The sequence below is a fragment of the Mustela putorius genome, unplaced genomic scaffold (assembly GCF_011764305.1).
Source record: "Mustela putorius furo isolate JIRA1106 unplaced genomic scaffold, ASM1176430v1.1 tig00003845_pilon_pilon_pilon, whole genome shotgun sequence".
Lineage (NCBI taxonomy): Eukaryota > Metazoa > Chordata > Mammalia > Carnivora > Mustelidae > Mustela > Mustela putorius.
The window spans coordinates 10,530,581-10,543,703 of record NW_025421998.1 but is presented as its reverse complement, the minus strand read 5'-3'; the positions used below and the strand labels follow the sequence as shown (position 1 = coordinate 10,543,703).

The 13,123-nt window shown below is 41.2% G+C and overlaps 1 protein-coding gene across 2 annotated transcripts in view; it reads left to right on the top strand.

Annotated features, from left to right (window-relative positions):
* Nucleotides 1-12,138, top strand: part of VWC2 (von Willebrand factor C domain containing 2) — a 98,373-nt gene extending 86,235 nt beyond the window's left edge. The window contains exons 3-4 of one of the 2 annotated variants that reach the window (XR_006609565.1): nucleotides 6,762-7,170; nucleotides 7,256-12,138. Coding sequence is in view for 1 of the 2 variants with exons in the window: in XM_004739401.3 (XP_004739458.2) it covers nucleotides 6,762-6,913 (152 nt within the window). In the remaining variant the exon portion in view is untranslated. Of the gene's footprint in view, nucleotides 1-6,761 lie in introns of both variants that reach the window. The other variant, XM_004739401.3, reaches the window with a different exon arrangement.
* The last annotated feature ends 985 nt before the right edge of the window (nucleotides 12,139-13,123 follow it).

Genomic DNA, 13,123 nt, shown 5'->3' with positions numbered 1-13,123 from the left:
TTGGTGAGTCTGAGAGTCAAAAACTCCAACAGGACCTAGTCATGGAGGATTCCACTAATTTTGTGAGCTTTGATGTCTTAGGGAAGGGAGAAGGAGGAAATACCCATTTTGAAACTGTTCAGAGCATTCTTTTCCCTCAGGAGAAACTATTTGACAGTCTAACTGACCTGGGGTACAGGACATAGCCAACCCTATCTCGCCCTAGCCTTCCACATGGGAAAAGGGAAGTACCCAATTCCAGCCCAATCTAGCCATCCTGGACAGCCAAAGTGGATGTAGGGATAAGAAGCATTTGTGAGGTTCACAGTCCAGAGTCAATGGCTTGGGAAAAAACTGAGATGGAGTCATAGGCTGGAGAATGCTTCCTCTCCCCCACACCTTACCACCATGCTACTACACTTTTATTCACAGTGCTTTCTTTTATCCAATATATTATGTCTTTAACTATCAAAATTTTTTTTAAAAAATTATAAGGCATACTAAAAGGCCATAAAGATGAGACAAGCAAGTATCAGAACCAGAGTCAGATAATGTCATGTTGGAATTCTCAAACCAGGATTTTATTTTTACTCTTTTTCAAGATTGATTTATTTAGAAGAGAGGTGGTGGGGAAGGGCAGAGGGAAACTAAGAGGGAGGGAAGCAGACTTCCTGATGAGCATGGAGCCCAATGTGGGGCTCGATCTCATGAGTGCAAGATCATGGCCTGAGCTGAAACCAAGATTTGGCCACTTTACTGACTGAGCCATCCAGGTGCCCTTCAAACCAGGATTTTAAAATAACTATGATTAATGGGGCGCCTGGGTAGCTCAGTGGGTCAAGTCTCTACCTTTGGCTCAGGTCATGATTCCAAGGTCCTGGGATCGAGCCCTGCATAGGGCTCTCTGCTCAGCAGAAGGCCTGCTTCTGCTTCTCTTCCACTCTCTCTGCCTGCCTCTCTGCCTACTTGTGATCTCTCTCTGTCAAATAACAAATAATTAAAAAGTAACTATGATTAATATGTTAAATGTTCTAATGGAAATAGACAACAAACAAGAATGGATGGGTAAGTTGAGTGATGGAAGCTCTAAGAAAGAACCAAAAATAAATTTCAGAATGCTATAGAAATATCAAAAGCACTGACATAAATAAAGAATGCCTTTGCTGGCTGATCAGCAAACTATCCAAGAACCATGGAACAGCTGCAGAAGGTATAATGTATGCATAATGGAAATCCCAGAAAGGGGGGACACATAAAAAAGAACAGAAGCAATATTTGAGTTAGTAACTGAGAATTCCCCCCAAATTAATCTTATACACACCAACCTATGGATCTAGGAAGCTCAAGAACTCCATGCAGAATAAGTGCCCCCCAAAACCCCAAAACAAACAAACAAAAAAACCCAAAACAACAACAACAATAAAAAAAAAAAACCCTACACGTAGGCATACCATAGTCAAACTTCAGAAAATTAAAGATAAGGAAAGACTCTTAAGAGAAACAGAGAAGAAACAGAGGCCAAAGCACCTCACCCATAGAGGAGCAAATAAAGGGATCACATCCAACTTGTCTTTGGAAACCACTGAAGCAAGTAGTGTATATTAAAATATTTCATATTGAAAGAATTCTATACCCTACAAAAATATCCTGAAAACTGAAAGAGAAATAAAGGCTTTATCAGACTAACAAAAATTAAGGGAGCTTTCTGCCAGTGGACCTCCCTTGCAAGAAATGTTAAGAGAAGCTCTTTAGAGAGAGAGAGAAGGTGAGATGCAGGCACTTGGATCTATGTAAAGGAAGAGCATCAGAGAATGAATAAGGAAAGGTAGGAAAAAAACGTATTTTTCTTAATCTTTTTTTTTTTTTTTTTTTTAAAGAGAGAGTGAGCGTGTGCATGCAGTGGGGAGGGACAGAAGGAGAGGGAGAGAGAATCTTAAGCAGGCCCCATGACCAGCATCGAGCCCAACTTGGGGCTGGACATAGCGCTTAATCTCATGACCCTGAGATTATGATCTGAGCCAAAGTCAAGAGTTGGACACTTATCTGACTGAGCCACCCAGATGCCCCTTATTTTTCTCAACCTTCAGTGATCTAACAGATAATAATTCATTCAAAATGAAACTATTAACCATAGATCCAGTTACATATGCTGATACATAGTTGGATAGATACCTTTAGTTATGCTTATGAATAAGTGAAATTAATAATAATATAGCTGCAATAGCTGGGAGGGAGGGGTTGGGATTATTTGTTATTTGTCATTATTCACACTATTCTTGAAGCTCAATAGTGTTATTTGAAAGTGGGCTTGGATTAGTTAAAAAAAAAAGTGCAACATATGTTTAAGAAGGAGAGAAAATCTGATCCTATAAAGTGCTAAGTTAAATCAGAAAAGGTAGAAAGAGAAGGAAATAAAAATAAGAACAAAGAATAAAAGCAACAAGTAGAAAAGAGTAAAAAATATGGTAGCTAGAAATACAATTATATCAATGATCACTTTATTTGTTTCAAAGATTTTTTTTTTTTTATTTTAGAGAGAGGGTGCTTTAGTGTGCACAAGTCGGGGGAGGAGAAGAGGGAGAGAATCTTCAAGCAGACTCCCCCCTGAGCATGGAACCTGACATGGGGCTCAGTCTCATGACCCTGAGATCATGACTGGAGCCCAAACCAAGAGTTGGATCCTGAACTGACTGAGCCACCTAGGCAACTCTCAATAATCACTCCAAATGTTAGTGGCCTAAGAGACAGAAGTAGAACAGATCAGAAAGTAAGATCCAGCTATATATATGTATTGTCTATGAGAAACCCATTTTAAATATAAAACATATATATATTAAAAGTAAGTGGATGGAGAAAAATAAAGCATTCTAATGCTAACAAAAAGAAAGCAGAAGTAGCTGTATTTTTTTTAAAGATTTTATTATTTATTTGATAGAGATCACAAGCAGGCAGAGAGGCAGGCAGAGAGAAAGGAAGGGAAGCAGGCTCTCCACTGAGCAGAGAGCCCGATGTGGGGCTCGATCCCAGGACCCTGGGATCATGACCTGAGCCGAAGGCAGAGGCTTTAACTCACTGAGCCACCCAGGTGCCCCCAGAAGTAGCTGTATTAATTTGAGTAGACTTCAAAGCAAAGAAGGATATCCAAGATAAAGGAGGTAACTACATAATGATAAATGGGTCAGTTCTCCAAGAAGATATAATAACCCTCAACATGTATTCTTCAACAACAGAATTTCAGAGTACAAGAGGCAAAAACTGATGGAACTGCAAGAAGAAACACATGAATTCACTATTACAGTGGGAGACTTCAACATCTCTTATTGGAAATGGACAGATCCAGGAGGCAAAAAATGAGCAAGGACGTAGTTGAACACAGTACCGTCAATCAACTGAATATAGTTGATATTTATTGGCTACGTTACCCAAGAATGGCACAATACACATTCTTCTCAAGTTCTCATGGCATATTTACCAAGATGGAGCTCAACCTGGGCCATAAAACACACTGTGTCACATGTAAACGAACAGAAGTCATACAGTGTCTGCTCTCTGTCCACAGTGGAATTAAATCAGAAATCAATAAGAGAAAGATATCTGAAAAATCCACAGATACTTGGAGGGGCACAACAGCCTTCCAAAAAAACACACAAATCACAAAAGGAGTCTCAAGAGAAATTTTAAACATTTTAAAAATTTTTAAACTTTTTGAACTTCATTAAAATGAAAACACAATGATCAGAATTTGTGGGATGCAGCAAAAGTGGGGATTGGAGGGATACTTAAGGCATTGAATGTATATATTAGAAAATAAGAAAGTACTGAAATCAATTTGAACTCCCATCTAAGAAACATTGAAAGAGAAAGGCAAATTAAATCCAAAGGAAGCAGAAGAAAAAATAATAATAAAAATTTGAGCAGAAATAAATTCCATTCAAAATGAGAAACAGAGGGGCACCTGATCTCTCTCTCTGTCAAATAAATAAATAAAATCATTTTTTTAAAAAAATGAGAAACAGAGAAAGTCAAACAGACCAAGAGTTGGTTCTTTGAAAAAAAAAAAAAAAATTAATGGAATTGAGACGCCTCTAGCCAGGCTAACTAGGGGAAGAAGAGAGAGGACACAAACCACTAATACCATGAAATAGGGGACATCACTCCAGATCCTACAGACGTCAGAAGGGTAACAGGGGAATACTAAGAACAATTCTGTGCCTACATGTTTGACAACCCACATGAAATGACAGTCATTGGTATTGGCAAAAGAATATATAACCAGCTCAATAAACAGAATTGAGAACCCAAATATAAGTCCAAATACATAGAGTGACCTGATCTTGAAGTAAACACAGTATCATGAAGAAAAGATGATCTTTTTAACAAATGGTGGTAGAATAATTAGGCATCCACATGCATAAACATATAACCATATGGCATTTGCCTTTTTCTGAATGACTTATTTCCCTTAGCGTAATACTTTCTAGGTCCATCCATGTCGTTACAAGTGGCAAGATTTCATTCTTTCTTATGGCTGAATAATATTCCAGTGCATATATATTCCACACCTTCTTTGTCCATTCACCTATCAATGGACTTTTAGGTTGCTTCCATAGCTTGGTGATTGTAAATTATGTTGCTACAACATGGGGGTGCAGGCACCCTTTCAAGTTGGTAAATACCCAGTAGCAGGACTGTTGGCTTATATAATATTTCTATTTTTCATTTTTTGAGGAACTTCCATACTGTATTCCACTGGGGCTGCCCCTGGTTGCATTCCCACCGACAGTGCATGAGGGTTTACACCTCTCTCCATCTCCACCAGCACTTGTTATTTCTTGTTTTTTGTTTGTTTATTGTTGGTTTGTTTTTTTGTTTTTCGTTTTTTTCCCTTCTGACAGGTGTGAGGCGATAGCTCATTGTGGTTTTGATTTGCATTTCCCTGATGATGAGTGATGTGGAGCCCCTTTGCATGTGTCTGTTGGCCATCCAAATGCCTTCTTTGGAAAAGTGTCTATCCGGGTCCCTCTGCCTAGATTCTGTAAAAGAGGCTATTAAAGCTCAAAACAATGAAATTACTTAGTCCAAGATCACATAACTATTAAGCAGAGGTATCACATTTGAATCCAGATTTTTCTGGAGAGGAGATCTGTAAGGACCTACACCCACAAGTACAGGATTTCTGGACAGTTGTGTCTTCTAAGTGTGTCTTCTGTGTGAAGAGCACACTGAGAGATATTAGGGAAAATTAGAAGGAGATTGTGTCCTTAGATTAAACTCTGCAAAAGAAACAAACAGAAATAAAGAAACATGCTAAAGACAGCTAGAGGGACTGTAGATTTCACAGGTGTTTCACGTGCCACAGTGTGGACAAAGTGGGTCCTGCCCGGAGCAGCTGCCATGCCACTGTTAGGCTCTCACCTCAGACAGAGAGCTGAGGAAGCCATCCTGGGGCACAGAGGTCAGGAGGAGCCCCAAGTGGGTTGTGCGGGAATGTGCAGAGATGGAGGATCTCACGTTGACCGACTGAGTGGGTGAGGGTCTGTATTTAAAATACTGTAATTCACCAAAACTGACAGAGGAGAGGATCTTGACCACACCTGGTAAGGCTGGATATACAGAACCAGCGCTCGAGAGAGAAGAGCGGAGCCGCAATTTGGATTCATCCTCAGATGGATGATTGTGAATGCTTCAAGGTCTCCAGTGGAGAAAAAATAAGGCAAGGGCTGAATCCTAGGGCTGTGTCTGAGTAGGAAGGGCCAGGGGCAAGAAGAAGCCAGAGCCCTGGCAGGGAGAAGGAGCTGTGTATACTGGGGTACAGGTTCCAGAGGATGACATCGACCCCTTGGCTAATGTGAAAAGCAGAATTATAAGAGCCAGTTTTTATCCTGGAGCTTGTTTGGATTAGTTTGTTAAAAAAAAAAAAAAAAAACTTGCAGGTGAATGTTTCTCATCTCTTTTATGGCTGTGAACATCACAATTAAACATATTTTGGTAGTGAGCATGTTATCAAAGACTACAGATGCAGAGAAGGGAGAATGAGACTGACTCAGTGTTGAAGTTCAAAGCTGGGGGTGGGGTGCCTTATTTAGGCCCCAGTAAGTACTCATGTGTCCATTTTACAGGGAGCTCGGAGGTAGAGCAGATCTGGAAGCCTGTGGAATGTACAGGCCTGGTCCAGTGCTAAATGGTGTTTTCCGAAGGGGATCCCAGACCAGCAGTGGCAGCAGCACATAGCACGTGGGAACATGTCACCAAAGCTTGTTCTCCAGCCCCATCCCACACCGAATGAATCAGAACTGCGGGGTTAGGACTAGCAGCCAGTGTTTGAAGAGCCCCCTGGGGGCCTATGTCCAAACACCGGCTCTGAGAGGTGCAGCAGTTACACGGGGCTTACTATGACTCCAGGAAGTTTGCTTATTTAAACTTCCTCCTGTAAAGGTGCCATGAAGAATAAGGCTGGTTGTTTTTGAAAGTCACAGTTAATTAGCTTTTTACTGTGATTCCTTAGAATTAATTAAATTAAATGATTGCAGATTGGACTTCTGTAGAAGGCCCCCGAATGGAACAGTTAGTGAAAATCACAGTATGGCCTCTCATAAAAAATGGAAATAACATCAGTTTCATTTCAGGACAAACGTGGGAGTGCTTCGTATCATTTAAGTTGTCACTTTGCCACCGTCATTCATAGGAGAGGGAATAAAACACATCCTGTAAAGCTGGCTACCTAATGAAATGCATTGCGTATTCATGCACACTGCTAATATAAATGTTCTTCTGCATTGCAGGCCCAAACTGCTTTGCGGAGACGGCGGTCATCCCAGCTGGGAGAGAAGTCAAGACCGACGAGTGCACCATCTGTCACTGCACTTACGAGGAGGGCACGTGGAGGATCGAGAGACAGGCCATGTGCACGAGGCACGAGTGCCGGCAGATGTAGACCCAGGACCGCAAACAAAAACAAAAACAAAAAAAAGTTTTTCTAGAACATTTTACTGATGGGAACATTCTAGATGATGACTCTGGGGAATAGCATTCAACAGGAGAAGACTTTTTGATGAGGACAATGGAACATGGTTGGTACTTTTGCGTTTCTTGCTAACAGTTACTGCAAAAGAAGGAAATGGGTGTGTTTCCAAACGTCCACAAGAACTTTGGGCATAAACCCTCTCTCTAAATAAATGTGCTATTTTCACAGTAAGTACACCGAAGTACACTATTCTATATTAAATGTATTTCTATAATCCCTCTATTAGAGAGCTTATATAAATGTTTTCTATAGATACAGATTAAAAATGCCGTGTTGTCAACCGTGCTCACTGTGTACCTGCATATCGTCTTCAGTTCCCGATTCTCTCATGTGAGCTTTTAAGTGGTGGCTGGCTTCTGCTTCACACCTTGGAACAGTGCGCCCATCGATGGACCGTAAGAAAATGAAATACTGAAATCCTGACCCCCGTCCCGTTCTGTCTCGTTACAGAGACAGACCCCGTGTCTGTCCTTACAAGATCCGGTCTCCTTTGCACAAACATGCTTCCTACTCGTGATGACTCCCTGCTTTGCTCACCTCTGTTCTCAGTCATTTGGGAGAGGAAGGTACAAAGTTAACCGACACGCACTTTTTCTGTGTATTCAAGGCTCCTGTGTTGGGGACCAGAGATGAACACAAGCATAGGGCTCATTCTCACGCACATTACTTTCTCTTGCGGGCATGCCTTCAATCATCTCGTAAGCCAAGCAATGGCGCAGGATGGACAGTTTGCCTTACCGTCCTACCAGGCTGAAGCGCACAGTGAAATAGGGGGGTTTCTTGAGTCTGGAGCAGAATAGAGGAAAACCCAAACCCCAGGCAGTCTCCACCTGGAATCCAGACACAGTGCAGGGATTCCCACCTGTCCTCTCAGTGGATGCGTGTTTCTTACCAGAACGATCAACTTCCCTCTGTAAGGGGCAGTGTAGACTATGAAAGATGGCCCTGTATTAGGCGTCCTTCCTGAGCAGAGAGAGGCGCGTCCCAGCCAGTTTGTGAACACAGCACCCCACATGTGTTCAGCTACTTTTGTGTGGTTACCTGTAATCCCAAACGGATTTTGCCTCTCCTCATTTGGACAGGGGAGCAGGAGAAGCCACTGCAGATCCCGATCCTTGAGCAATGCATATATCAGAATATCTCTGCCTTTAGCAATCACACTGACCCCCGGCACACTGCTGGGGAAGGTGACCAGTCTTAATAGGCATACAGTGAGAAATAATGATTGTCATTATCTGAATCTTTAAAGGGTTTTTTTTTCTTCCATATTTTTATTTATTCCAAATTTTTGAATTAAGCAGCGATTAGGTACAAATCATCTGATGACAAAAAAGAGAATAAAGCATGGTTTCTTGTCTTCATGGGCTTTGGGCCCTAGACTTAACACGAGTAGGAAATTATAGTGCCTTGTGGCAGGAGGTCAATTCAAGGAGACTTTCAACTTTCCTTTTCAACTTTCAAAGGAAAGTTGGAAAACTTCCCTGAAAAGAGCAGAGAATACCAAAATATCACGCAGTATCTAAGAAACCCCTTCAATCATTAAAGGTTGACTAATGAAGAAAAATGGATATATTTGTCATTATTGAAAACATGAACCACTATGTACCTTAATAAATGTACAGCCAGCACTAACCGAAGCCTCAAGAACTTTACATATGCTTACGCTTAATTTGAATCTTGTTTATCACAAACCGCCGTGGGCCAAATGGGCTCCACACACATAGATTTTCAAGAAAACACTCAGGGGAATTACTAGCCAGTTGCTTTCCAAAACTTAAACTTCCGTACTAAACTAAAGGCTACTAGACATTGGCCATCATCACTCTATTATCGAAAGGTAGATTTTCTTTGGAGACGAGGTTATATAAATTACGATTTTGCCACCAGTGGGCTCTAATCCCCACTGGGAGGTGGGTCATTGACTATTGCTAACAGTACACAAAGTAGCCTCTTCTCTCCCCAGGAAACATGCTACAGTTAGACTCAGTCAGAGGCCCAGGGTCTCCCTGCCTCCCGTGATGATGTAAGTCCCCACCTGCATGGGTGGTGAGCTCTGCAGTAAGTACAGGGGGACCTGTGAGAATTTCGGGAAACCTGGGACTTTGTCGTATAGAGTGAACAGGAAAGCACCTTGAGAAACAGACTTGCTCATGCTCTAAAAGTGTGACCCGCCCTTGTCCCAGGGGCAGTGTGGAGATCTGGAACACAGCAGCTGTTCTTACACTGAAGTAAGTCCCTGTCCCTCTCTGGGACGAACCCCTCATTCCTCTTTCCACGTAAGAACACTACGTAAACCACACATGTGGCCCAATCTGGGTTAATGACACTGCGTATCCTTAATGTAGAATGATGCTATTTGCATTTTTGTCTAAGAGAGACTTATTTTTCTTAGGTTAGTTCTTGCCATGAGTGTGGGGTTCCCCATCTAGAAGGTGGTAGCACATTGAAATTTTATTTTCTTTTTTCCCATAGAATCTTTTGCAAAAGTTTTTAACAGTGACATTGTTCTATTCATTCAACCTTAATAACTGCATTATAAAAAGAGGAAAATACACATCCAAGTTATCCGATTCCAAAATATTCTGGTTTGGACACGGTCCTGAAAAGGAACCTCAAAGTTCACATGCAGATGTGTTGGAGAGCCATAATTCTTAGTATTCCCATAGGTCTGCTCCTTGGGTCCCTTTATGTTGTTAAGTGACTTCTTCGGGTTGAAAAGGGAAATAGCGCTTTCAGACGTAACGCACACATGTACTTCAAGTTATTCAACCTGCATATCTGCCCATGCGAAGCGACATGTACTCTGGAAACGATCGAACCTGGCGTCCCAGACATCCAAGCGAGATGTTCTCTTTCAGTCACAGGATCTTTCCTGTGTCGTTGCGTGGGTCTGTCAGCCCTTGTACATTTCACGGAAGTCTGGGGTAATTTCAAAGCCCTGCATTTTATTCCTTCTTGCAGCACATGTGAGACGCGTCCCCACCCAGCACCAAGGCTGGTGCAGAAGTGAGAGCGTCCTTGACACAAGGAGATTACATGCCTTGAAGCTGACATTTCAGCATTTTTCTTTGGGCTTTTTGACACTTTCAATTTCTTCTTCTTCTTTGCACAATGAAACAGGTTTAAGAGATAGATTCTTACCCATTTTAAAAATCTGTAGCAACATGAATATGTTTAAGAAACTCTCCTCTCTGTTCCCCCAACACAAATGTCGTATGTATACAATGTTTAAAAAATCCAGTTTCAAAGAATTTAGGTGTTTTCTTTCTTTTTCTTTTCTTTTTTCTTTTTTTTTTTTTTTTTGCTTTGCTTTTAAGCAGTGAAAGGTGTTTAATGTATCCATTATTTGAAATGCTCCCAGTATACACTAACTTAACCGAACACTGAAAATTATATCCATTATTTTTAAATATAAACATCCAGGAAACAGAATTATAGACACAAGCCAAATTTAACAAATATCAGCAGTTTGCTATATCTGCTTTAATAGGCAAGAGATCGAGTCTGCTCTTAATAACTTTTAAAAAATCAGATGCTTTTCTGCAATGCCATGTAAAAAGGAAAGGTGAGGGGCACCTGGCTGGCTCAGTCGGTAGAGCGTGTGACTCTTGATCTCGGGGTCATGAGTTCAACCCCACGTTGGGAGTAGAGTTTACTTAAAAAACAATTAAGGGGAAGTGATTAGGTGCCACCTTATCCACACAACAAGGCAGGTCAGGCACCTGTGGTTGCAGCATCTGCTCCGTTAGCCAGTATAATTGGCACACACTGTCGTTACTAGACTTACCTGCACAGCCCTCTGTTCCCACTAGCAGCCCCTGTGGATGGCTGGTGCCCTCACTTTTCCTGAGTATTCAGATGCAGAGAGAGCAATCACTCCTTCAGGAATACACGAAGGTTTCTAGCTCATATGTTCTGTGTGCTAGAGGCTACTTCTCCCTGTTCCCTGTAGAGCTGGCTCATCCTTGCCATTCTTGCCAGCCTCCCCAGTCTACCAGTTTCGTTCCCTGAACACAGATGATGTTTTTGACTGAACAAATACAGGGCAAACTCCTCAGGGTATGGGCTGGCATCTTCACAGCTAGGTCACAGCCCACACCCTGAGTCTCTGCTGGCTGTGAGAGCCTCAGGCTTTGGGTGCCGCCAACCACTCTCTGAACATGGCCTCTGTTTCCCAACTCCCTGGCTTTTCAGCACTTGTAGACGGTCACCATTTTTCAATATCCAACTAACGTGCTGTTGCTTCTGAGAAAGCTTCTTTCGTCCTAATGTGGACAGTTGCTCTGGGCACCTACCATACTGTCTGTCTGGTATTTTATGCTAGCATGATTTAGAGATCATAACATACTTTGCAAAATAGTTCCTTTTGTCTGTTTGCTCTATTATTCATGCTAAAATCTCTTTCTTTCAGGCTACAGAACATTCAGTCCCTAGACTCTCATCCAATACTTTTATGCTAAAGGCTTGCTGAATTGTGTTCGATATATTAACACAGAGTTCTTTGCTGTCCATGTTTAAGGCCAATGACTGTCTTGAAGAGCAACTCAAAGCTTCCATGACTGTTTGCCCGACCTGTTGTCTCCTGCTTTCTCAGCTGACGTGCAAACCTCAGTGTCCAGGGTATAGCAAACTGAGACATAGCAAATCCCCACCATTGCAGAGTTTATAGCGAATGGCCCTTAGGCGCTGGCCATTTCTGATGCAAGCCTAATTAAAATTTCTGAGGCTGAAAATAATTTCTTATATTGAGGAGACACTGGTTCTTAGTAATGATAAAACAAATCAAGTTTACAGCTTTGGTCTTTACAGTATTTATTTACTTACTTCTGACTTTCAGAATATAAATTTCTTGTCTTAGACTTTCACAGTGCAGTATGCATGCATGCTGTCATCTTTGTACGTAATTACTCAATAGGTCTCTGATAAAGTAATGAATCAATGAACTCAGTCATGTCTGCAGAAACACCCACTTCCACAGGCTGTTGGGAAAGTGTTAGGAGGTGGTGGTTGCCTACATTTCATCGCGTGTCAAAGTTCACTCTGAGTTTTGCAGAGGACCTGGGTTTGGGGAATTTTTTATTTGTTTTTGCATGTGTTTTAACTTTAACATAAAAATGTAGAAATAAAGTCCAAACACCTAATTTTTATTTTTATGTTTTATTGCTTTTACATCTCTATTTTAATTCCAGTTACTTGGCATACAGTATTGTATCTGTTTCAGGAGTACAATGAGTGATTCAAGAGTTCCAGGTGCTCATGATGACAGGTGCGCTCCTGCTTCCCCATCTCCTTCCTCTCCGGTGATCATCAGGGTGTTCTCTAGAGTTAAGAGTCTGTTTCTTGGCTTCCCTCTCTCTTTCTCTTCTCCCCCTTTGCTCATTTGTTTTATTTCTTAAATTCCACATGAGTGAGATCATATGGCATCAGTCTTTCTCTGATTGACTTATTTCACTCTGCATTATTCTCCCTAGGTCCATCCGTGTTATTATAAATGGCAGGATTTCATTTCTTTTTCTGACAAACATTTCATTGTTTATATATATTACATCCTCCTCACCCATCCATCAGTTGATGGGCACTTGGGTAGCTTCCATAATTCTGCTCTTGTACATAATGTTGCTATTTTGATGTAGTCCTAGTAGGTTTTTTTTTAATTAATTTTATTTTTTCAGTGTTCAAAGTTTATTTTTGATTTGTTTCCTTTGCTTCAAAAGACATGTCTAGAAAAAGTTGCTGTGGCCGATGTCAAAGAAGTCACTGTGTTCTCTTCTAAGATTTTTACGTTCAGGTCTCTCATTTAGGTCTTCAATCTACCTTGAATTTATCTTCAGGAATGGCATAAGAAGGTGGTCCAGTTTCATTCTTTTGCATGTAGCTGTCCAGTTTTCCCAACACCATTTGTTGAAGAGACCATCTTTTTTCTATTGGATATTGTTTCCTGCTTTGTCAAAGAATAACTGGCCATTTAATTGTGGGTTTATTTCTGGTGTCTTGATCTATATGTCCATATTTGTATGCGTACCATATTGCTTTTTTAAAAAATGTTTGTTTGCATTAGTTTCAGAGGTAGAACTTAGTGACTCACCAGTTGCATATAACACCCAGTGCTCACTACAGTGC